This window comes from Coturnix japonica, chromosome 19 (assembly GCF_054131305.1).
Source record: "Coturnix japonica strain WE chromosome 19, WE-NBRP24, whole genome shotgun sequence".
Classification (NCBI taxonomy): domain Eukaryota; kingdom Metazoa; phylum Chordata; class Aves; order Galliformes; family Phasianidae; genus Coturnix; species Coturnix japonica.
In genome coordinates this window covers 8,749,914-8,769,582 of record NC_140681.1, presented here as the reverse complement: position 1 = coordinate 8,769,582, position 19,669 = coordinate 8,749,914, and the positions used below count along the sequence as shown (strand labels likewise).

At 38.5% G+C, this 19,669-nt stretch overlaps 1 protein-coding gene across 3 annotated transcripts in view; it reads left to right on the top strand.

The window, feature by feature from the left end:
* Nucleotides 1-19,036, top strand: part of TAF4 (TATA-box binding protein associated factor 4) — a 34,134-nt gene extending 15,098 nt beyond the window's left edge. Inside the window, exons 2-16 of one of the 3 annotated variants that reach the window (XM_085519674.1) lie at nt 2,626-2,800; nt 3,429-3,595; nt 4,063-4,182; nt 5,283-5,402; nt 5,580-5,702; nt 6,441-6,530; nt 7,426-7,668; nt 8,704-8,851; nt 9,209-9,323; nt 9,965-10,134; nt 10,731-10,861; nt 12,131-12,256; nt 13,672-13,728; nt 13,812-13,931; nt 17,454-19,036. In XM_085519674.1, coding sequence (XP_085375800.1) covers nt 2,686-2,800; nt 3,429-3,595; nt 4,063-4,182; nt 5,283-5,402; nt 5,580-5,702; nt 6,441-6,530; nt 7,426-7,668; nt 8,704-8,851; nt 9,209-9,323; nt 9,965-10,134; nt 10,731-10,861; nt 12,131-12,256; nt 13,672-13,728; nt 13,812-13,931; nt 17,454-17,621 — 2,013 coding nt within the window. In that variant the 5' untranslated portion in view covers nt 2,626-2,685 and the 3' untranslated portion in view covers nt 17,622-19,036. Of the gene's footprint in view, nt 1-2,625; nt 2,801-3,428; nt 3,596-4,062; nt 4,183-5,282; nt 5,403-5,579; nt 5,703-6,440; nt 6,531-7,425; nt 7,669-8,703; nt 8,852-9,208; nt 9,324-9,964; nt 10,135-10,730; nt 10,862-11,404; nt 11,569-12,130; nt 12,257-13,671; nt 13,729-13,811; nt 13,932-17,453 lie in introns of those variants that run through there. The other 2 variants (XM_085519673.1, XM_085519672.1) reach the window with 2 other exon arrangements.
* The last annotated feature ends 633 nt before the right edge of the window (nt 19,037-19,669 follow it).

The window sequence follows — 19,669 nt, the reverse complement described above, 5'->3', positions numbered from 1 at the left end:
CCAGTAGACTTTGATGGGTTCTTCCCTCTTTTTCTCTCTTTTCGCTCCTGTAGAGTGAGAACTTTCACAGGCAGTTCACATATCATAAGAGGAGGAATGGGGGATTCCTTGATAACATTGACATCTGTGCTGGGTTATCATTTCCTTTTCTGCAAGAAGGGATGCTATCATATCATTTCTACTGAACATTCTTCCTGTAGTTTCAATAGGCGGCTCTCCTTTGCTCCAGTTTTCTCTCCAGTATTCTTCCAGCTTTTTTGTATTGGGGAAATCTTAAAGCTTCATTCTTTCATCAAGGTTTTCTCATTCGGGGGTGTCTATACAACCTGATCAGATCACCTAAATAGCATTGACCCTTTTGCTTCTTATGGTTTCTGTTGTGTACGATAGCAACTCACTTAACCTTACAGACATTTCCTTTCCTTTTCATCTGAAAAGAATCTCTCGTAACAATAGAGAACATACACTATTGCAAAGCCTTTTTTCTACTAATGTGGCACAGTCTGCTTATGATTACTGTCAGATTTTTTTCTGCCAGGTCAGACGTTTACAGCATCTTGTCACAAATGAGTGTGTGCTTGAGAGCTTTGGGCACTGCTGCTCTGATGGTAAAATATCCTCGTACGAGAACTTTCCTGGCAAATCTAAATAGGATTTGAAGTTTTGTTGGATGTCAGTGGACTCTGTGATCAGTTACCCTGTTTTCTAGAGATACTTATGAGAACTTTGCCTGAAGTATCAATCCTTTAGTTATTCTTTTCTGGGTTGGACATTCTTTCTGAACATTGGCACGTGTTTGTTTGGAAGGTGATTCTTTGCTGCCTAGCAGTTCTCCCTGAGCCTGGTTGTGTTTTGTCGCTGGAAGCAAAGTTCAGTTATTCTTTGAGAAGAGGGTTTCTTCAGAAGACTGGAAAAGTCTGTTTTCCATGTGATTTCAAGAGCATACATTCTCTAACTCCTCCATATGTTACTGCTAAAAAAAAAAGACACAAAACCCCAAACAACATTTATTAAAGGGCTGCATTCCTTAGTTGTGGATCTGAATTGATCTGTGAGCAAGATCTGATTTTCAACCTGTCTGTTCTTCTGGTCATCATCAGAAAGGGATGCTGTCACTTCACATCTGGTGGGTGCTGTCTTGATTTTATATTTCACAGGTACCAAGGAGTTTCATTCTTGCATGCTGCTATGTGTAGTGAGGAGCACGGGCACACCTCATAGCGGCCTTGATGTTAGGTGTGTGCTGAGCGCAGGTGAACTCCTGCAGTGTGCCTCCAGCTGGGTCTGAGGGTCCTTGAGAAGAGCATCCCTCATTCTGAGCATGGCTGGCATCTGTGTGTATTGCTGTGCGAGTGCCTGCCTGCTCAGCAGGCGGTGACCTGGAGATGCCTGCTCAGTCTGCAGCAGGTTTTATAGTGGTCATTCTGAACTCCAGCGATTCTGAAATCCAGAAATTCTTTCTCTTTAGTCTGTGCTGAGGTATGTCATCTTTCAAATGAGGAGGGAGGGAGAAGGCAGTAGAAGAAAGCCTGGTTTATTTATCTGACATATCATATGGGCAGAGGTCTTTTTATTCCACTGCATGATTTTACAAGTTTTATTAATTAAAAAGAAAAAAGAAACACACTCAAATAGAACAAAACCCTCGGAAAATAGAGTTGCATTTAGCAACTAGAATACAAATAGAGTCAAAGGCGACACAACAGCTATCTTGTAAGTGGGAGATCCAGGAAGATCTCCAGCCTAAGAACACACAAGGTGACTGTGGCACAAGGCAGGAGGGCAAGTCGTGTCAGCATAAGGAGCAATCCAACTCAGTTTTGCTACTCCTTTATTTGGAGCTGTGATGAACTGCAGATGAATTTGATGAATTCAAAGTTTGATGAATTCAAACTAAAAAGCTAAAATTCGAGCCTCCTTTGCGATTCTGTTGAGCCTCAAACAAAAATGGTAATTAAATTTTATTTAGATCAGTTTTTTTATGAGGGACTTGGAAAGAATGCTTGAATGTTCACATTTGTAATAGAGAATATGCTTTTGTAGTGTACAGGATCAAGCTTTTTAGGAGAAAAAAAAGGCAGAGGTACTTAACATGGAACACAGCAATGTATTGGTCGGTGGCAGACCCTCACTTATGGGATGCTAGAGACTCAATCCACTTTGGTGCATGTAACATCTTTAAGCAGAGAGGCATTTGTAGTTGTATTTGACTTTCTCATTTGCTGGAAACGAAATGATAATGATCTATACAACATCTTTTTCAGACAATATTAAATAGCTCTCTAATCAGACTTGCACTGCACTTGTGTATTCAGTTATAATAATATTGAGGATTCCCGCTGATTGAGTGTTTAGGTTCTTCAGCTGATTATTGTGAAAGATGACAAAGATGGGCAACAAGAGTTCAGCACCGAAGATCTCACGTTTGTGTGTAGTTTATGGTGGCCGTGCTCTGGGATTGCATAGAAGAGATCTCCATGTGTTTTTTGTGGAGTGTATGGCTTTTTATTCATGGAATTTATCACCTAGAAACTCAAATTCCAGTAGTGCCAGTTGATTTTCATGGTGAAGTTTCCTCCTGTAGTTTTGTTGCTCCAATTTTGGGTGCTGAGATTGTTTCCTTAGGTGCCTTTTTGCAGAGCTTGTGAGGCTGAACTGGTGGGGACTGACCGAGACGTGGAAGGAATGAGCCTGGAGAAACCATTCGTGTTGTCCCAATCCTATCTGTGCTTCAAGAAGAAGGGGCTGGCATCTGAAAATCTGCCTGTTGAAATCTGGTTCCCTACAGCTATCCAGTGGGGTTAAGTGTACTGATCTGAGTGACTGAGCAGGGAACGACTGCTTCCTTTCCTTCTTTGTTTTATTTTCCTTTTGGGGTGTAATGTGGCACAGCGCGCTCTGTTGCAGATGCACATGAGAGAAACGATTTTATAATCACGTTCGTTACTAAATTTGTTATGGGGAAATTAATTTAGAACTTAGATGATTGTGTTCTTGTTGCTGCTGAAGCCTAGTTTATTTATTTTTCTTAAAGTAATAGGAGTTTTGCTGAGCAGTAAGATTGTTTTAGTTGCGGTGCTCATAGAACATTTTTCTTAGCAGAAAAGAGGTACATTTTTTAAGCTATTGCCAACTTTGACCTCTCCTTATGGTACATTAGATTGGGAGGGATGTGACTCGTGTTCTGACACACCATACTGAGCATTTTGATGATATAAATAAAGACTATTTCTGTAATTAAGACATTCTATACAAAATATAGGGATGCATCAGACTCTTCTGCTTTTATTTAAAACTACTTTTACCAGCTGTGTAGAAGCAGTGCATTAATTCCACATGTACCTAACTTGGACAAAAATCTGAGGAAAATACACTCCTTCATGTTTGAAAAGGGCAGCGTGTTTGTTGACCAGTTTCTTTTTTAACAGGCATGGTCCTCGTGCGTAGTGAGAATGGGCAGTTGCTGATGATCCCTCAACAAGCCTTGGCGCAGATGCAAGCACAGGCACATGCCCAGTCTCAGCCTCAAAATACTATGACTCCTCGTCCTGCTACACCTACCAGTGCTCCTCCAGTGCAGATATCAACAGTGCAGGTTAGTTCAGTGATTTGCAGCATTTCAAAAAGCAACAACTGAGATTCAGCCTGAGAAGAATATGCCAGAAAGTTCAGCCTGAAGAAGAGAAGGCTCTGGGGAGACCTTGTTGAGCCCTTTTGGTACTTAAATGGAGCTCATACACAGGACAGAGAGCAGCTTTTTAAATGGTGTCATAGTGACAGGATAAGGGGGAATGATTTTAAACTAAAGGAGGGCAGAATTAGTCTAGATGTCAGAAGTTTGGGGTGGTGAGACACTGGTGTAGATTGCCTAGAGGAGCTAGGCATGGATGCCCCATCCCTGGGGATGTTAAAGGCCAGGTTGGATGGAGCCCTGGGTAGCCTCATCTGATAGGTAGCATCCCTACCCGTGACAAGGGAGTTGGAACTAGATGATTTGTAAGGTCACTTTAAACCCAAGGCATTACAGTGAATTTTTTTTTTTTTCTATTACTCTCTCCTAAGGCTCCAGGAACGTCTATTATTGCACGGCAGGTGACACCAACTACTATTATCAAGCAAGTGTCTCAGGCTCAAACGACAGTGCAACCCACAACAACGTTACAGCGTCCTCCTGTTGTGCAGGTAAGTTTGTAGACACAAAATATATGCTTGATTTTAAGACATGGTGCAAAAGTATGAAGTTGATCCATGTGACTTCCAGGCAGCAATTATATAATGTGAGTGCTATCACCTAAACATTGAATTGTGCTTTCTTCATCCTCTGAGTGTACAGGGTTAGATAGTTATCATTGAGAAAAATGCAGCTTTTGCTATACACCCAGTGAACCTTTTTTCCCTCGGAGCCTTTGCCTCTGTCAGTGATCTTTCCAGGTCTATTTGTGAATATACCTGCATCCCACTTGTTTACACTGCTGTTATACTAGAGGAAAATATCGTTCAATCTGTGTATTTTTTCCTGTAATGTGTATCTCATTGTTCTCATTTACTCTGATTATGAAAAATGAGACAAGTTAAATCCTTGTCTCCCTTTCTGTTTCCCAAATATCAGCAAAGTAGCTTTGTCACCACTGGAGCCTCATTTCTTTTGGATCTTTATATAAAGAATAAGTTTACAAAGGAATTGCCAAAGTTTGGAGAGCTGGCTTTGGCTTGATAAGTACTGATTGCCAGTAGTAAGTAGGATATGTTGGAAGTCAGTGGGACTGTATGTGTGAAAAGTTCCTATTTACAGTGCTGCTTCTTTAAAGATGATAATCCTACTCTGATTTATCGACTTGTCTATGAAAGCAGAAAAATGCTGTATCCTGTTGATCGTTAAAAGACCTGGAGAAAGACCACAGCTTTTGGGTCACTTCTTTTTGTGAAAGTGGCATTTGAAGAAACAAGTCAAAAGGGTTACGCGTTGACAGAAGTGTACTTACTTCATGTTGGGAAACAATAGTGTATGAGAGTATGCTTCTGTATTTTGCTGTTTAATTCAGTAACCAGAAATCGTGCAATACTTAAATCAACTTTTGCAGTTCCAGTCTCGAATGTGTAGCATATTGTGCCATCTGGTGGCTCTTTCTTTCCACTGCAACAGAAAGTGGATTATCCTTTATGCAGTAGCTGGGATAGATGGGCTACTGTCCTGTGGCTTGGTTTGTTTGACAGATCAGGGAGCAATCATGTTTTGATAATATATTCCAAGTGCAATAATCTTATGTTTGTGTTCTCTGCAGCCTCAGATTGTTCTGGGTGGTACTGCACAAACAACTACATTGGGGACAGCAACAGCTGTACAAACTGGAACTCCTCAGAGAACAGTGCAAGGAACAACAGCAACCTCCACGACTGCCACAGTAAGATACTGAGTGCTTTTAGAATCAATTCTGTTGCCCAGAATTTATAGATAGTATTATTCAGTGATGAGCTGAGAGAAGGACTTTACTTCTCTGAGTTTGTAGTCTTAAGTAGTTGTTATAAAGAGTTTATCTTCTCTTTTGTTTCCTTTCTTTACCCTCATCCCCCACTAACAGGAAACTATGGAAAATGTGAAGAAATGTAAAAACTTTCTATCGACGTTAATAAAACTGGCATCATCTGGAAAACAGTCCTCAGAGACAGCAGCTAACGTGAAAGAATTAGTACAGAACCTACTGGTAAGAAAAGTTTAGAAGGATTGTAGGAAAGCATTATGTGGGCCAGTTCAGCCTCAAAATTGACTTGTTTTTATGATGAGGAGAAAGATTTTTTTAAAAGATGAGAAAAAATGAAATTGAAAAAACTTTCTGAATTAAAATATATGCATGGACTTTTCTTTGAAGCTTGGAAAGCAGACATTCTTGCTTATGTTCTCATGAGAACTTAACCATGACGCTCATTAATCTACTGTAGTTGACTTAGGTGAGTTAAATTTAAGTGCCAGTAGCGTAGGTGTTAACTCTTTAAATTCAACAATTTTTATTGATATAACAGGGAACAACAGATGAACTGTGTGCTCCAGGGAAGGCAGCATGCCTGGCGCGATGGCTGAGTGCAGGAAACCACAAACTTACAATAAAGTAGTAGCTGAAGCTAGTGCTAAAGCTTGACATGATCAATATTTATAGAATGAGGTTTTATTTCTATATTACTACTGCTTGGTGTAATTGTTAGTGGCCTTTAAGATGAAGTTGTGCGTTTCAGATGTTATCGCAAGATATCCAGAGGTAGTCACAAAATCAGATCTTGAATGTATTTTCTCATGAGGAACAGCTGCATTCAAAGCTTGTTACTGTGACGAAACTACTGATAACTAAAATAGTGGAGAATGATAAAAACGACTAATTTTCAATAGATAGGCCTTTTGGTGTTGAAAAAGTTAATTTCTACAATTTCATTCATTTTTCTTTTTGTAGGATGGAAAAATTGAAGCAGAAGACTTCACCAGTAGGCTCTACAGAGAACTTAATTCTTCACCTCAACCTTACCTTGTGCCTTTTCTGAAGGTAACATGTGTTCACTACGCTTCATGGTTATCTGCTTGCAGCAGTGAGTGCAAGCACATCTTTTGCCACTACAGGTGGAATTCTGAGACATTGTAGATGGAATTTGAAGTAGTGCCTGGTTAGGCTCTTAAAATAGTATTCTTTGTCTCCTGGTTCTAGAACTTTGTTAGTATAATTCATTGGCATAGTCAGTAGTTGGCTGTTTTAAATCTGAAATATGAGGGTTTTCTATGACTTATGAGCTGTTTCTTTCCATAGTGCCAAACCTTCGAGCTGATTTATTATTGGTTTTAGAAAAATAGGGATTGAGAGAGAAAACCAGACCTTCTGGGCAAACTCATAGTCTTACATTTCTGTGCATATTTGTGTGGACAAACAGGAAATTTGTCATCTCTAAATAATAAATGCCATTTGCCATAAGTTTTATAGTAATTGGGCACATCTCAAAATAATGTTTATTTTGAAATATTTTCTACCTGAAAAATCAGAGAAGGTACAACAGCTCTTTATGGTAAGAGTATAACTTTGCTTGACTAATGTATGATTAAGGGGTGCACGTACAGTTGTAGGTGTGTGTTGACATTTCTGGTGTCTTAAATACTTGTTCATACTTGAGCTATTCACAAGGACAGAAATTGTTACCATACAGAAATAACTAATGTAAGTAAAACACTGCAGTCATCTAATATATTTCATCTTATAGCTTGCTATGTACAGTTAGGAATGCAATCAAGGAAGGCAGCGTGAGCTTAGACTGTTACATGTGTGGAAGGTTTCTAGGTGGGCTCAATCCTGTTAAAATGAACTGAAATTAAATAGCTTTTTATGATTAATGTTTTCTTTTGTGATGTAGGATTAAAATACTCAAGTAAATTCTTTCCTTTCCTCTTTTTAGAGGAGTTTACCTGCCTTGAGACAGTTAACACCAGACTCTGCAGCTTTTATTCAGCAAAGTCAACAGCAGCAGCCAACAACGCAAGCAACAACTGCACTTACAGCAGTGATGCTAAGCCCTTCAGTTCAGCGCGCAGCAGGGAAGGCAACTGCAACTGTAACAAGTACTCTACAACAACCTGTAATCAGCCTAACTCAGCCCACACAAGTTGGTGTTAGTAAACAAGGACAGTCAACACCACTGGTACGTAAGTTGAAGCGTGTCATCTGTTGCTAAACAGGTATTTTTTCAGAATGCAGTGACTTCACTGATTGATTGTTTAATTCAGTTGGAGATCTCTGACCATTTTTTGAGAAGGGCAGTTAACTAAGGAAGGGAGCAATGTAAATAATTTAAAATCCATTCTCAATTAAAGCACTATATTTCCTCTTTTAACAAGAAATACTAGCACATTTTCTCAGTTACTCCATATCCATGAGATCAGTGTTATGGAGAATTTTTCATTTCCCATTCCCTAAGTCTAATGACAAATTCTCTCTCCTCTTCTGGAATAATAATTTAGATCTGTAGGTAACTTCCATTGAAACCAGGTAAGAGTAGGATCATGTGCACACCACCTCCTGTCCTCTTCTCATAGAGAAACAGTGCCTGCACATAAGCTTTTTTTAGGGTAGCTGTTGACTAATGTGCGTAATTGAATTACTAGGATTTCTTGATACTTAGTATATGAACACTTGCCATTTGTCTGAGCTTCTCTATCCATACACTTTTGTATGAAATGGAAAGTAGAGATCATTGTGGTCAGTTTGTAAATATTCAGTGTAACCAAAAAGAAGGGGAGGAAAAAAATGCAACATAGTACAGAGCTACACAGCTGTGGCTTATACTGATTCTGGATGAAAACAGTATAGGTAAAACCAGCTGAATTATCTGTACCAAGTTGCTGTTATTTCTAGTTCTTAAATTTATTCAGGCAGATGCAATTTGCCTCTGACTGTTTTTCTAATGTAGAAAATGCATCTTCGTGATTATAGATTGAGTTCTTAAAGAGAAATAGGACATTTTCTGCTGTGGTTTTTTTTTTTTTTTTTTGTCACAGAAAGTGAGATATTCATTTTTCAGTGAAGAATGACTTTAACCTAAAGAAACTTTAATACCTGAACGTGTGCTGAACTTAGATCGATGAACAGATGTGTTGGTTGTTAGGATTTGTTTTTTTCCACCTGATTCTTAGCCCTACTTGTTTCAGATTTGTTTACAGTTCTTTTCTTTCTACAGGTTATTCAACAGCCTCAGAAAGCAGGGACATTGATAAGGCCCCCACAGGTAACGTTGACACAGACACCAATGGTAGCACTGCGGCAACCACACAGTCGTATTATGCTCACTACTCCTCAGCAAATTCAACTGAATCAACTTCAGACAGGTAGGAGGTCATCTGATATGTGCTGTCCTAATAGTGTTAAGATGGCTTGGTTAGCATCAGTTTTGAGGTGCTGATGGTGATTATTGCAGCACCGCTAAAATCTGCAGTGCACAGTGTAGTGGCTGGGGGTGCACACACTACAGGGCAGCATTTACAGTCAGAGAAAATGTGTGGGTGCTGGAACTGTATGGGAGGGCGCTGTATGAGAGGGCAGTGTTCTAGGTGGGTGAGATACTGACAGAAACTGTTGAGACAAAATCTTTGTGCCAGGCGTATTGTCATTACTACCTGTGACTGGCTTGTAAATCTAGGCTCTGCCACAAATTTGATGTACAAATCTTGTCTGTTTTCCTGCAGTACCTGTGGTAAAACCAACAGTATTACCTGGAAACAAAGCTATAGCCACTGTTTCAACACAAGTAGCTGCTGCTCAGAAGAATAAACTGAAAGAACCTGGGGGAGGTTCTTTTAGGTGAGGAACCATGTGCTTATTTGTACTCATACATACTGCCTGGGCAGCCTGCTGAACTTAGTGGGAACCTGTCCATATACTCTAGTGGTGCTAAATCAGGCTAGGTAAATGCACAAGAACTGGAAATTGATTTTCTGTAGCTAGATTTGCTACTTAAAGACTTGTACAAACAGCTGTGGACATGCTTGTGCCAGATTGGTTTTAGCATTTAGCTGGCACTAAGGGTAAATATTTAAACTCTCAAACAATTCTTGTCTGGACAAGCAAATAGAATTAATTCTTCTGCTCCTTCTAGCTCTGCTCAGGTTGTTTGGATGTACAGCCTGTTTTACAGTGATGAGTGCAGTTTATTACTGTTTGTGGTAGCGATGCGTCTAGTCTCTTGTTTCTTACGGTACTAAAATGTTGCATAAGAAAAGATCTCGAGAAAAACAGTTAGGAAATGCAAAATGATGAAAATGCTCCTTGAGCTCTTTGGAATCAAATTCTGTTAGTTTTATGTTAGCACATAATAAAAGCAAAAATGAAATGGAATACTCAGGTTTATTGTGGAACTCATTATGTGCAGCCATGGTTTTGTAGCAGTGTGTGTAGATATAAGTGCTAAATTTAATGGTTGTAATGAATTTTTCCGTCTTAAGGGATGATGATGACATTAATGATGTTGCATCAATGGCTGGAGTCAACCTGTCAGAGGAAAGTGCTCGGATATTGGCAACAAACTCGGAGCTGGTGGGCACGTTAACAAGGTCTTGTAAAGATGAAACCTTCCTCTTCTCAGCACCTTTACAAAGAAGGATATTAGAAATAGGTATGCTGATGTTTCTAGAGATTTAGTAAGCACGTTTCACTAGTGCTGAGTTCAATTAAAGCCATTCACCTTATAAATTAATTTGAATAGTTTGAAAGTTGTTAGAGTAGTGTAATTTGTGTAATTGGATGCTTGTAGGTGATCATTCAGCTTATGAAAACAGAATGGTGTGAGGAATAACAAAGCTTTACGAGTATGGCAGTTCAACACCAAAATTACTGTACGTGGTTAAAACTGACTGTATAAAATCGTACAGCAACATAAATTATGAAATTTGTTTGGAAAAAGAGATAAATCCAGGAATAACTTTGTCAAATTTACTTACGAATTTACAAATGGTAGCATAACAAAAAAGCCTTCTTCAGTTACTTGTTTTGCTGTAACATGCAGCATTTCTTAACAGTCATAAGCTTTGCTAGGATAAACTTGTGTGTTTACAATTTCCTCTCTAATGCTTATTCTCTTAAATACATGAAAGCCTTGCTTTGCCAAGTGTTTACATTTCTGTGATAGACACTGGCCATGATGTTTAGCTGAATTGTATGATTATTGTTGTGATTTATTATTTTTTCTATAACTTTTTGTCCTGATCATAGGTAAAAAGCATGGAATAACAGAAATCCATCCTGACGTAGTTAGCTATGTATCACACGCTACACAACAAAGACTACAAAACCTCGTGGAAAAATTATCAGAGACTGCTCAGCAGAGGAATATTTCTTATAAGGTAACTGTTTAATTGCACAAATAACACTGCACAAATTCAGTGGGCTGTTACATGCATGTGTTCGGATGTTCTTCATTCTCTGAAGTTAGGCTGTTTATTGTCTCTGATTCATTTTACACTAAGATATTAATATATGTGGATGACTAGTAGGCTTTGGATTGCCTATGTGAATTTCTTAAAAAAACTAATGTAGATGAACTATCCATACCCTTTAATTATGTCAAATGTTTAAAATCTGAGTGATTGTACAATGGGATAGGCAGGTAAAAGATGTGGTTTATTTTTGTTCACCATACCCCAGCATTATGTGCCATCTGTGAAAGGTCAGCATAAAGTCTCCCAGCGTAAAGCTGAATGATGTGATAGATGAATACTTCATCTCTCATTTCCTTTGAATGTACAGCAACATTGCCAGCTAGCTTTTTGATCTCCAACTGAAGCTACCTGTAGGAGCTGCTCTCCAGAAGCCTTTTTTGTGTGCTTGGTGATGATACAATTGTAGAACCCTTGTGTTTCTTTGTTTCTGTAATTCTGTCTATGTAGGCCCACTGGGTACCAGGAGGAAAGTGAATCATTGAACATGCAGTTAATATTTCCTTTCAAGGAAATATTCTTTGTCTGCTCTGACCCTCTAAAAAGGTATACTGTGAATCATAGAAGTCCAACTCTACAAGTGCCCTAGCAAGAAGATGCAGCAAAATCTAGTATTGAGGCTTACACCAGTTTATTTCCTTCCTTCCTCCCAGTGCCAGTGTACAGGAAGCATATTTTTCTACTCCTTTTTGATGGTAACTAATGCTAAATGAGGCACTTTGTTGGGAAACAAGTGAGCTACTGAGTTTCACCTGCTTTCACTCACCTGGTTGCGTTGTATTAGAATGGGTAGCCTGCATCTGTTAATGCTGCTGGGATCAACGTGGGACTAGGGAGCACTGCTCTGAATTCTCAAGTCTGCTGTATGATAGATGCATATACTTAATAGATGCAAATACCTAAACAACATTTGAAGAAAAAAAGACTCTAAAACATGTTTGTGAGGTTAAATGATGATGGCATTAGCGTGGAAGTCAAAATCTGATGAATTCATGAAATAGAACAAAATGCTTTTAAGAGCTGGTTTGACTGGTGTAAATACACACTTGCTATTTGCTTGAAAAGGACAAAGTGAACAGTTGAGATTTAAATGTATATGTTCTTCTCTAGTACAGTACAAGCTAACAGCTTTGTTTTTAAGATATATAATGAGAAACATATTTGCCATGTTTTCAGGATGATGAAAGATACGAACAAGCAAGTGACGTTCGGGCACAGCTCAAGTTCTTTGAACAACTTGATCAAATAGAAAAGCAGCGTAAAGATGAACAAGAAAGGGAAATCTTAATGCGTGCAGCAAAGGCAAGTGCTTGGGTTTCACACACATTTGCAAATTGTCTTTTTTGTTTTTTATGTCAAAAGTGCAGAATTTCTTCTCTTTGTAAAGGACATCCAGTGAAGGGAAAGAGTAATTTTTAGAGGTGGAACTTGATGAGGGTGTTCTTTAGATACAGCTCTGTTCTGCTTTTCACAGTATGGGCAGCTGCTTTGCTTTTCTCATTGCATTTTCCCAAATTTAGTGGGCCCTCAAAGCCAGTCTTTGTGCTTTTCACTGAGGAAAAAGGTTAATTTTATAGCTTGGTTGTATTCCTAAATTAAATGCAATAGAGAAGTTACAAGTATCTTGGGGAATAGAAATAGAGTTCAGAAATAGTTTGATGAACTGAAGACATGTAATTAATAGGAAGCAGTTGACATAAACCCTGTGTTTTTTGGTTGTACTTGATGGCCCAAGTGTAGGATGAATGTGACTACTTAAAAAGGAGCACAACTCACAAAACAACCCAGGATTTCTGTTGGGCTTATGGTATGGTAGGAGTTGATGACATCAAAATTGATCAGCAAAATACTTACGCATAAGATGTCAGCAAACACTTTAACTTTGGTTGGTTCCTGTTACGCTGAGCTGGGATACACTGTGCAGTTCTGGAGCCCTGTGGCAGGTAGATTTCTGAAGGAAAGCAATTTATAAGTCTAGAAAATGTGACCTATAAGAAAATACATTTTTTTCAGAAGAGGAAAGACTGGGGTGTGAGATATATGTAAATAATTGTGACTTACTCTTTGAAAGAGTAATTTGCGTGTTCTTATAATTTCCTGTGTTTGCTGCACCTGGAGTGCAGCAGGAAAGACCTTGGTTAATCATAAGGGAAAGCTTAACGTCTGAAGGATGCTTGAGCGTTGAATTAGAATGATTTATTTTGTTGCTGGTCTAGAGGGTGTACGGGATTGTAAGGACCATTTGGGTACACATGATTTTGCTATGTGAAGAGTGTGAATGAAAGATTGTATTGAAGTTCTTCCCATTTTCTGTTTGTTTGACTTGGGAAAAAAAAAAACCACAACAGAAAACAAGAAAGTAAGAGAGCTGATACATGTATCCCCAAAGAACACAACCAAAACCAATGTCTTAATATCTTAGACAATAAAGTTCACTGAAGTAATGCATTCTGTTACTTCTAAGAATATGAAATAAAATGGGCAGGTGGTAATGCCTGAGGTCTGTTGGCCACCTAAATGGCCTTCTGTTCAAATAGCAGTTTGAGTTTTCCTTCTGTGTCTCGCACTGAAAGTGGTATTTACTTTCTGCTTCCCGTGAAAGTTTAAGAAAAGCCTTCATATGCAGTGTAAGATGTATCATCCTTAACTACTTTTGTAAATTAATCGATTTTTCTTCTTTTTTCCTTATCCCATCCATGTTCGTCATCTATCAACAGTCTCGATCTAGGCAAGAAGATCCAGAACAGCTTAGGCTGAAACAGAAGGCCAAGGAGGTAACTGTTTCATTTTAACATTAACATTTATTTGGAAAATTTAAAAGAAAGATAATTAACAGTATTCATTCTGACAAATGCAGATGCAGCAACAAGAGCTAGCACAGATGAGACAGAGGGATGCCAACCTGACTGCATTAGCTGCAATTGGTCCAAGAAAGAAAAGGAAAGTGGATTCACCAGGATCTGGATCAGGGACAGAGGTATGGTCCAATCGCAGTTCTTGGTTTTGCTGCGTCACCACTCCCTGTTAAAAAGACTCTTTTTCAGAGCTCTCTTCCCTCATGTGTTGAAGTTTCTGAGTAGCAGAAAAGTATTTTGAATGTGTTAAGATTTTTCTTTCTCCAGGGTCAGAATCAATTTTTAGCATCAGTGTAATGACATGGGGAATAAAACTGAGCAATGTCCCCTGCTTTGTGGGCCTTGGGGAATGTTAGAAAGCAGTTGCTGTTTGCTCACATCTCTGCCTTTTTGGACCTCCATGGTTTTGGAAGAGATTGTTATAATTGTAGCCAAACTGATTAAATAATAGCACAGACTAATTAGTGCCTTTAGTGAGGTGGGTGAAGTTGTAGAATTGAGTTTCCAATTATAGGAAGTTGCCTAATTTATTTCACCAGCTTTTGATTGGCCTTAGTTTTAGCAGCTCTGCAGCAGATCAGCTGGACAAGTTCTATATGATTGTGATGCTCACCCATATCCTTTGGATATCTCACAACTTAATCCAGGCTTTTGAGAATTAAAAATCTCTACTGACAAAGTTATCAGTCTGTTCAACATTTGATGGGTTTAATGTTCATTTGCCTTCAGGTAGATTGATTAAACTATCTGCAGTATTTGTAAACAAGTTAATGAACATGAAATGGTATAGAATTGCTTTGTGCATGGAAGACACTGAGTATAGGGTTTCCCTAATGCTTAAATACTTGTTATTTATTATAGGACCAAAAGCTCTGTTTTTGTAATCTGAGGTGTATTCCCTGCAGAATGTTGTGTCTGATAGCAAGTGACAGGATAGTAATAATCAGATAATTCTGCTTGTGAATGAGCATCCCACATTTTTGCTGCTAAGGCAGTTCATGTTGTAGGAAAGCTCTGTTTCAGGATAGTTCACCTTGTTTTATACTGAGTTGTTAGCAGCAGTCATTTACAAGTCCTTGATATAAAATATTACAGAACAATCTGAATACTAATAGATGGTATTTTTATATTAAAGTCAAACCTGTTGAGCATCTTCATAAATAATTCTGAGTTTTGAAAGCTAGTGAAATGCCTGTTATCGATAGGGTTGTTTTTATACAAGATAACAAATCACCAAATTAAAGTTTTATAAACGTAATTTAAAATTAGAAAGTTTGCAGAACGTGGCACTGAGATCAATATTGATATAAATGATGTGGTCTCTGAGGAGTATACTGAAATATCTCATACATGTTCCTGTTGGCATTGCCTACTTAGTGTGCTCAGCTGTGCAGCAGTGTGAATAGTCTGTTCGTGTCACTGAGGTTATGAAATGTGTTTTATATCTTCACTGAACACTTGTTTGTATTTCATCGAAATCCGGCTAATTTAGTTATCCTAGATTAATCGCTCACTGGTTAACCAATTAACCACAGGTTTCCAGGAAATCTAATTTTTTGTCGTTTAATTAAGAACCAGCTGCTTTTGATCTGATAAACTCACAGCTGTGCTTTTGCTGCTCCGTCACTTGACATTTTTAAATTGAGCTCCACTTGTCGCCATTTGTATGCAGTTTGTAGTTAAGGCATATTACAAGAAGTGTGGAAAATAAGGTTTGTCATTACTTAGACACAGATTTGTAAATGTAAGCTTTTGATGTCTAGGAATGCTGAATCTTAACTACATGTAAAATCACCTCTAAGTAATAACTGTACTGTTTCAAAATCCAACAGAACAGGCTGCTGTCATTTTTACAATCTGAAGTCCACATGATTTTATTGACAGTTATAAGAAAGCTGCTTAACTCGTGCTGTGCCTACAGGAGCATTAAAATAACTCTCTTTAAAATAACTACTAGAATTTCTGTTGCTTTGAAATATAATGAAATCAGGCTTGAGCCTCTCCCACTTTAGCAGAGGGTTGTTAGGGTAGTATGGTCAGGTTGTGGTTGGATCTGATGATCTTTAAGGTCTTTTCCAACCTGAGCAATTCTATGATTCTAAGGAATGTTTGAAAGACAAAAAATAAATAAATAAATAAATAAATAAATAGAACCTTACCCAGCCATTCTTTCTAGACCTTTTATTCTTAACTTGTATGTATCTGATATTCAGCATCTAATGCTGTCCTGCATCCAATGTCCCTTGAAGTAGATAGAAAAGAAGCACATGTATTGTGTAAGTGCTTTAAAATGTGCCTTTGGAAATCCGGCCTTTAAGCTGTGCTGAGTACAGTGGACTTGGGACTCAACAAATAACGTGCTTGAGAAGCAGAAGTGTGACTCATCTTCATTAGAGCACTTGTTTTGGTGCTCCAGAATGGCAGGTGATGGAGTCAGGACCTTCTGATTTTAAAATTAATTTAAAGAAGAGTCGTAGACCATTCTAGTAAATGAAATCGAGGTGAAAAAAGTATCTGGAAGCAAGCCATGGGAATGTGGTTTGTTTCCAGTTGTTCTCAATGTATGTTTTCTTTCCGTGCACAAAGTGCAACTGCCAGAAGTATCCCCGGCTTCAAAAGCTGGAGCTGAAAGTTGCTTTTTGGTCTCTTTGTGCCATCTGCTGGTGGATGAACTCACTGCTGCCGCTCTGTTCTGCCGGGCTGTGCCTCGGGATGGGGAGCTGGTACATGTGTTGGAAACTCCAGCATGTGATACAGCCATATCTTTCCTGAAAGAGACAGGCTGTTACTCCTGATAGCTTCCTTGCTGGATCTCATGGCCTTTAAAGCACTGTGGGATTTCCTTGCTTATATAAAGTAAAGCATAGAAAACACAGGAGTTGTATTAATCAGCTGTGCCCTATCGCAGCTGTGATTTCTCTTCTGTGAGTGAGAATTAGACTCAGCTGTAGCAGAGTTGCTCTATCAACTTGTTTAGGAGCCCCATCTGCATGTAAACAGCTGCTGTGACACAGCTAAACATCTCTAAAGAAACCTTATGGTCTTTCTCCTGTTTTTCTTGTTCTTTTATTTTTCTGAAGTGACAAACAATGCACTACTTGTGGCAAATGACCAGTGTGTATCAGAGGGATAAGCATTGCCATACGATAGACAGGAATTCAGGGATTGATAGAGAATGTCTGCTGGTGTCCAGAATAGCTGCTGCTGCTGCTTAATATAATCCTGAGCTTGGTTACAGCTGTCGTCAGCAACAGGCAGAGCTGGTGGCATTGTGCTATGAAGATCAGGGGAGATCAAGGGCATGACTGGAGAGCTCCCAGCCAGGTGGTTAGATGTGCTTCCCAGTTCAGTAAGAGCTGCAGGGCGAGGGTTCTGTACAAACACTGAGACTTCTTGTTTGCTTTAGTTGGTGGGATTGCCGAACTGCAGATAGAAGCAGTGCTTTTTGTTAGGGCTTTTTGTCTTTTAATTGCGTTAAACATCACTGATAGCTTTTGCTGATTGAGCCTAAGTTGATAGCACACACGTCTGCAAGCTTCCTGGACATCACCTGTTGGTTCTCACCTCATGTGCTGTCTCAGAGAAGCTCTGCAATATGTGTGGGCTCAGACCTGATCTGATGCTTCTGCTCTTCTCCCCCACAGGGATCTGGTTCAAGCGCAGCAGTCCCAGGCAGCTCTGGAGTTGGAACAACCAGACAGTTTACGCGACAAAGGATAACGCGGGTGAACCTCAGGGACCTCATATTTTGTTTAGAAAATGAGCGAGAGACAAGCCATTCACTATTGCTATACAAAGCATTCCTTAAGTAAAAGTGGAAAAGATCAAGGTATTTTTGACGGAGAGCCGCCTGAGGACTTTTTTTTATATATTTGCAAATTTCGCCTTTTTGTAACAAGCAAATGGGATATTGTTTGAAAAACAGCCACCTCTTTACATGGAACAGTTTTATATTCCTGTTTATAAATAAACTCTTCAGTGCGAGAGAAATACATTTCTGTAACAGTGAGGATGCTTACAAGGCCTGTGGATACTATAAAAGGACAATTAAACTTTAACTCATCTCTTGATTGAGTGGCCTTCTTGCCAAACAAGCCATATATAAAGACTGATGGAATCGTTTAGCAAATAACTAGCTACCCTGTCAGCCCTGTAGCAGTTTTGACATTAATTGTGCGTTTTAGTTCAGTTTTATTCAACTAAAATCAATTATATAGGCGTATGTCTACAGCAGATGACCTCATTTCATTTAGCTTTTTATTTGTTGGTTGAACAGTCAGTTAGCAAAGCAAACTGATTTTTTTTTTTTTTAAAGAATATTTATCTTTCCCCCCCCCCCCCCAAAAAAAAGTTCCAAATCTAGAGGGATATACAGTTAATTTTAAACATAACCTCAATTTTAATCACATTATTGCTTATTAGAGGCCCTGGAATCCCGTAAAGGAGGGTTTACTTCTGAATGTTTTAGCAGCATCTGTACAAATGCATTTTATTTGCTATAGTTTGTAAAGCTGTAAAGTTAAAAACAAAAACAAAAAAAAAAAAAAGGAAAAAAAAAAGGAAAAAAAAAAAAGAGAAACCTTTTCAGCATAAATATATTTTACTTGCACTGTGTTTTTTAGCTAAAGTGAGAGCTTAGATTAAATAAAATCAAAGTTGAGAGGAATCATCAGTGTGAATCAAGTGTTGAAAAATGGTTGGTGTATTTTGTCAGTAATTGTACATAATTTTTGGCACATAACATAAAAAATGGCTATGTAAACTATAATTATTTTGCTAAAAGACTGTATGCAAGCTGTGGGCCGACTTTAAAGATGTCCAGAGCAAAGTCCCTTCTTTGTACCTATTTTTTTATTACAAATATACTAATTGGTTCTTTATATTTTCAGAGGTTATTGTATTAAATTGTCTATTGATAGTACTTTTATGACTGTAAATACTTTGGCTTTCTTTGTGTGAACTCTCATGGTAGAATTTAACTCTCTTGCGTGTAAACTGAATGCTGATCAGTATTTTTATCAACACCTGACAACTGTTACACCCCTTTCATTTTGTCTATTAGGAAATCCTGTCTTTCCATTTATTTTTTTTTTTTCCATGTAAATTTTGCACAGTTACTTGTTCATATGTAAATATTTTACTTTCAAAAATGAAGTTTTTAATTGCTATTGTTTTATATAGGATTGAAAGAAAATTAACTCCTTTATTAAAAACAAATTTATCTGTATTTGCTTAATGTATTTTTCTCTCTAAATCATTCTCTCAAGTTTATTTTCCTTGGTACATCAAAAGGTGGGTCAGCCCCAGGGGATGCTGTTTGCTGCAGATGCACTTTGGTTTTCATACTGTTTGTCAGCCTTCTGGAGGTGTGGAACATAATCCAGCTGGGGGCATCGTTATTGTCTTGGGGATCTCAGGTGGAGGCCAGTGGCTCATGGGGTGTTTCGTGTTTGGCTTTTAAGCAGGGAAACTGTTTTGAAGAGATCTTAACAAGTATTTGGTTTTCATCAGGTGAAGGTGTAATAAAATCACCTCTGAGGGCAAACCTGCTTCATCAGACACAGGTAGTGCAGCGGGAGGTGTGATAGGATTATGTAATTCAATGGGCCATAATCAGGGACTCATTTTTGTTTACTAAGGTGCGAACCACAAGGTGCATTTCTGATGTTCTGTACTGAATGCTTCACTTCTGATTCCTTTTAAATAACTATCCCCGTGTGAGTGGTTAACAAACAATAAATGAACTCACAGTTGTGAGGGCCTGCTTTGCTTCCCCATTAGGTGCACAGAAAAATCAGTGCCTTGGATCGTTGTTTCTTGTGTACAGACAAACCTGCCCATGGGCTCCTGCTCTGGGTGT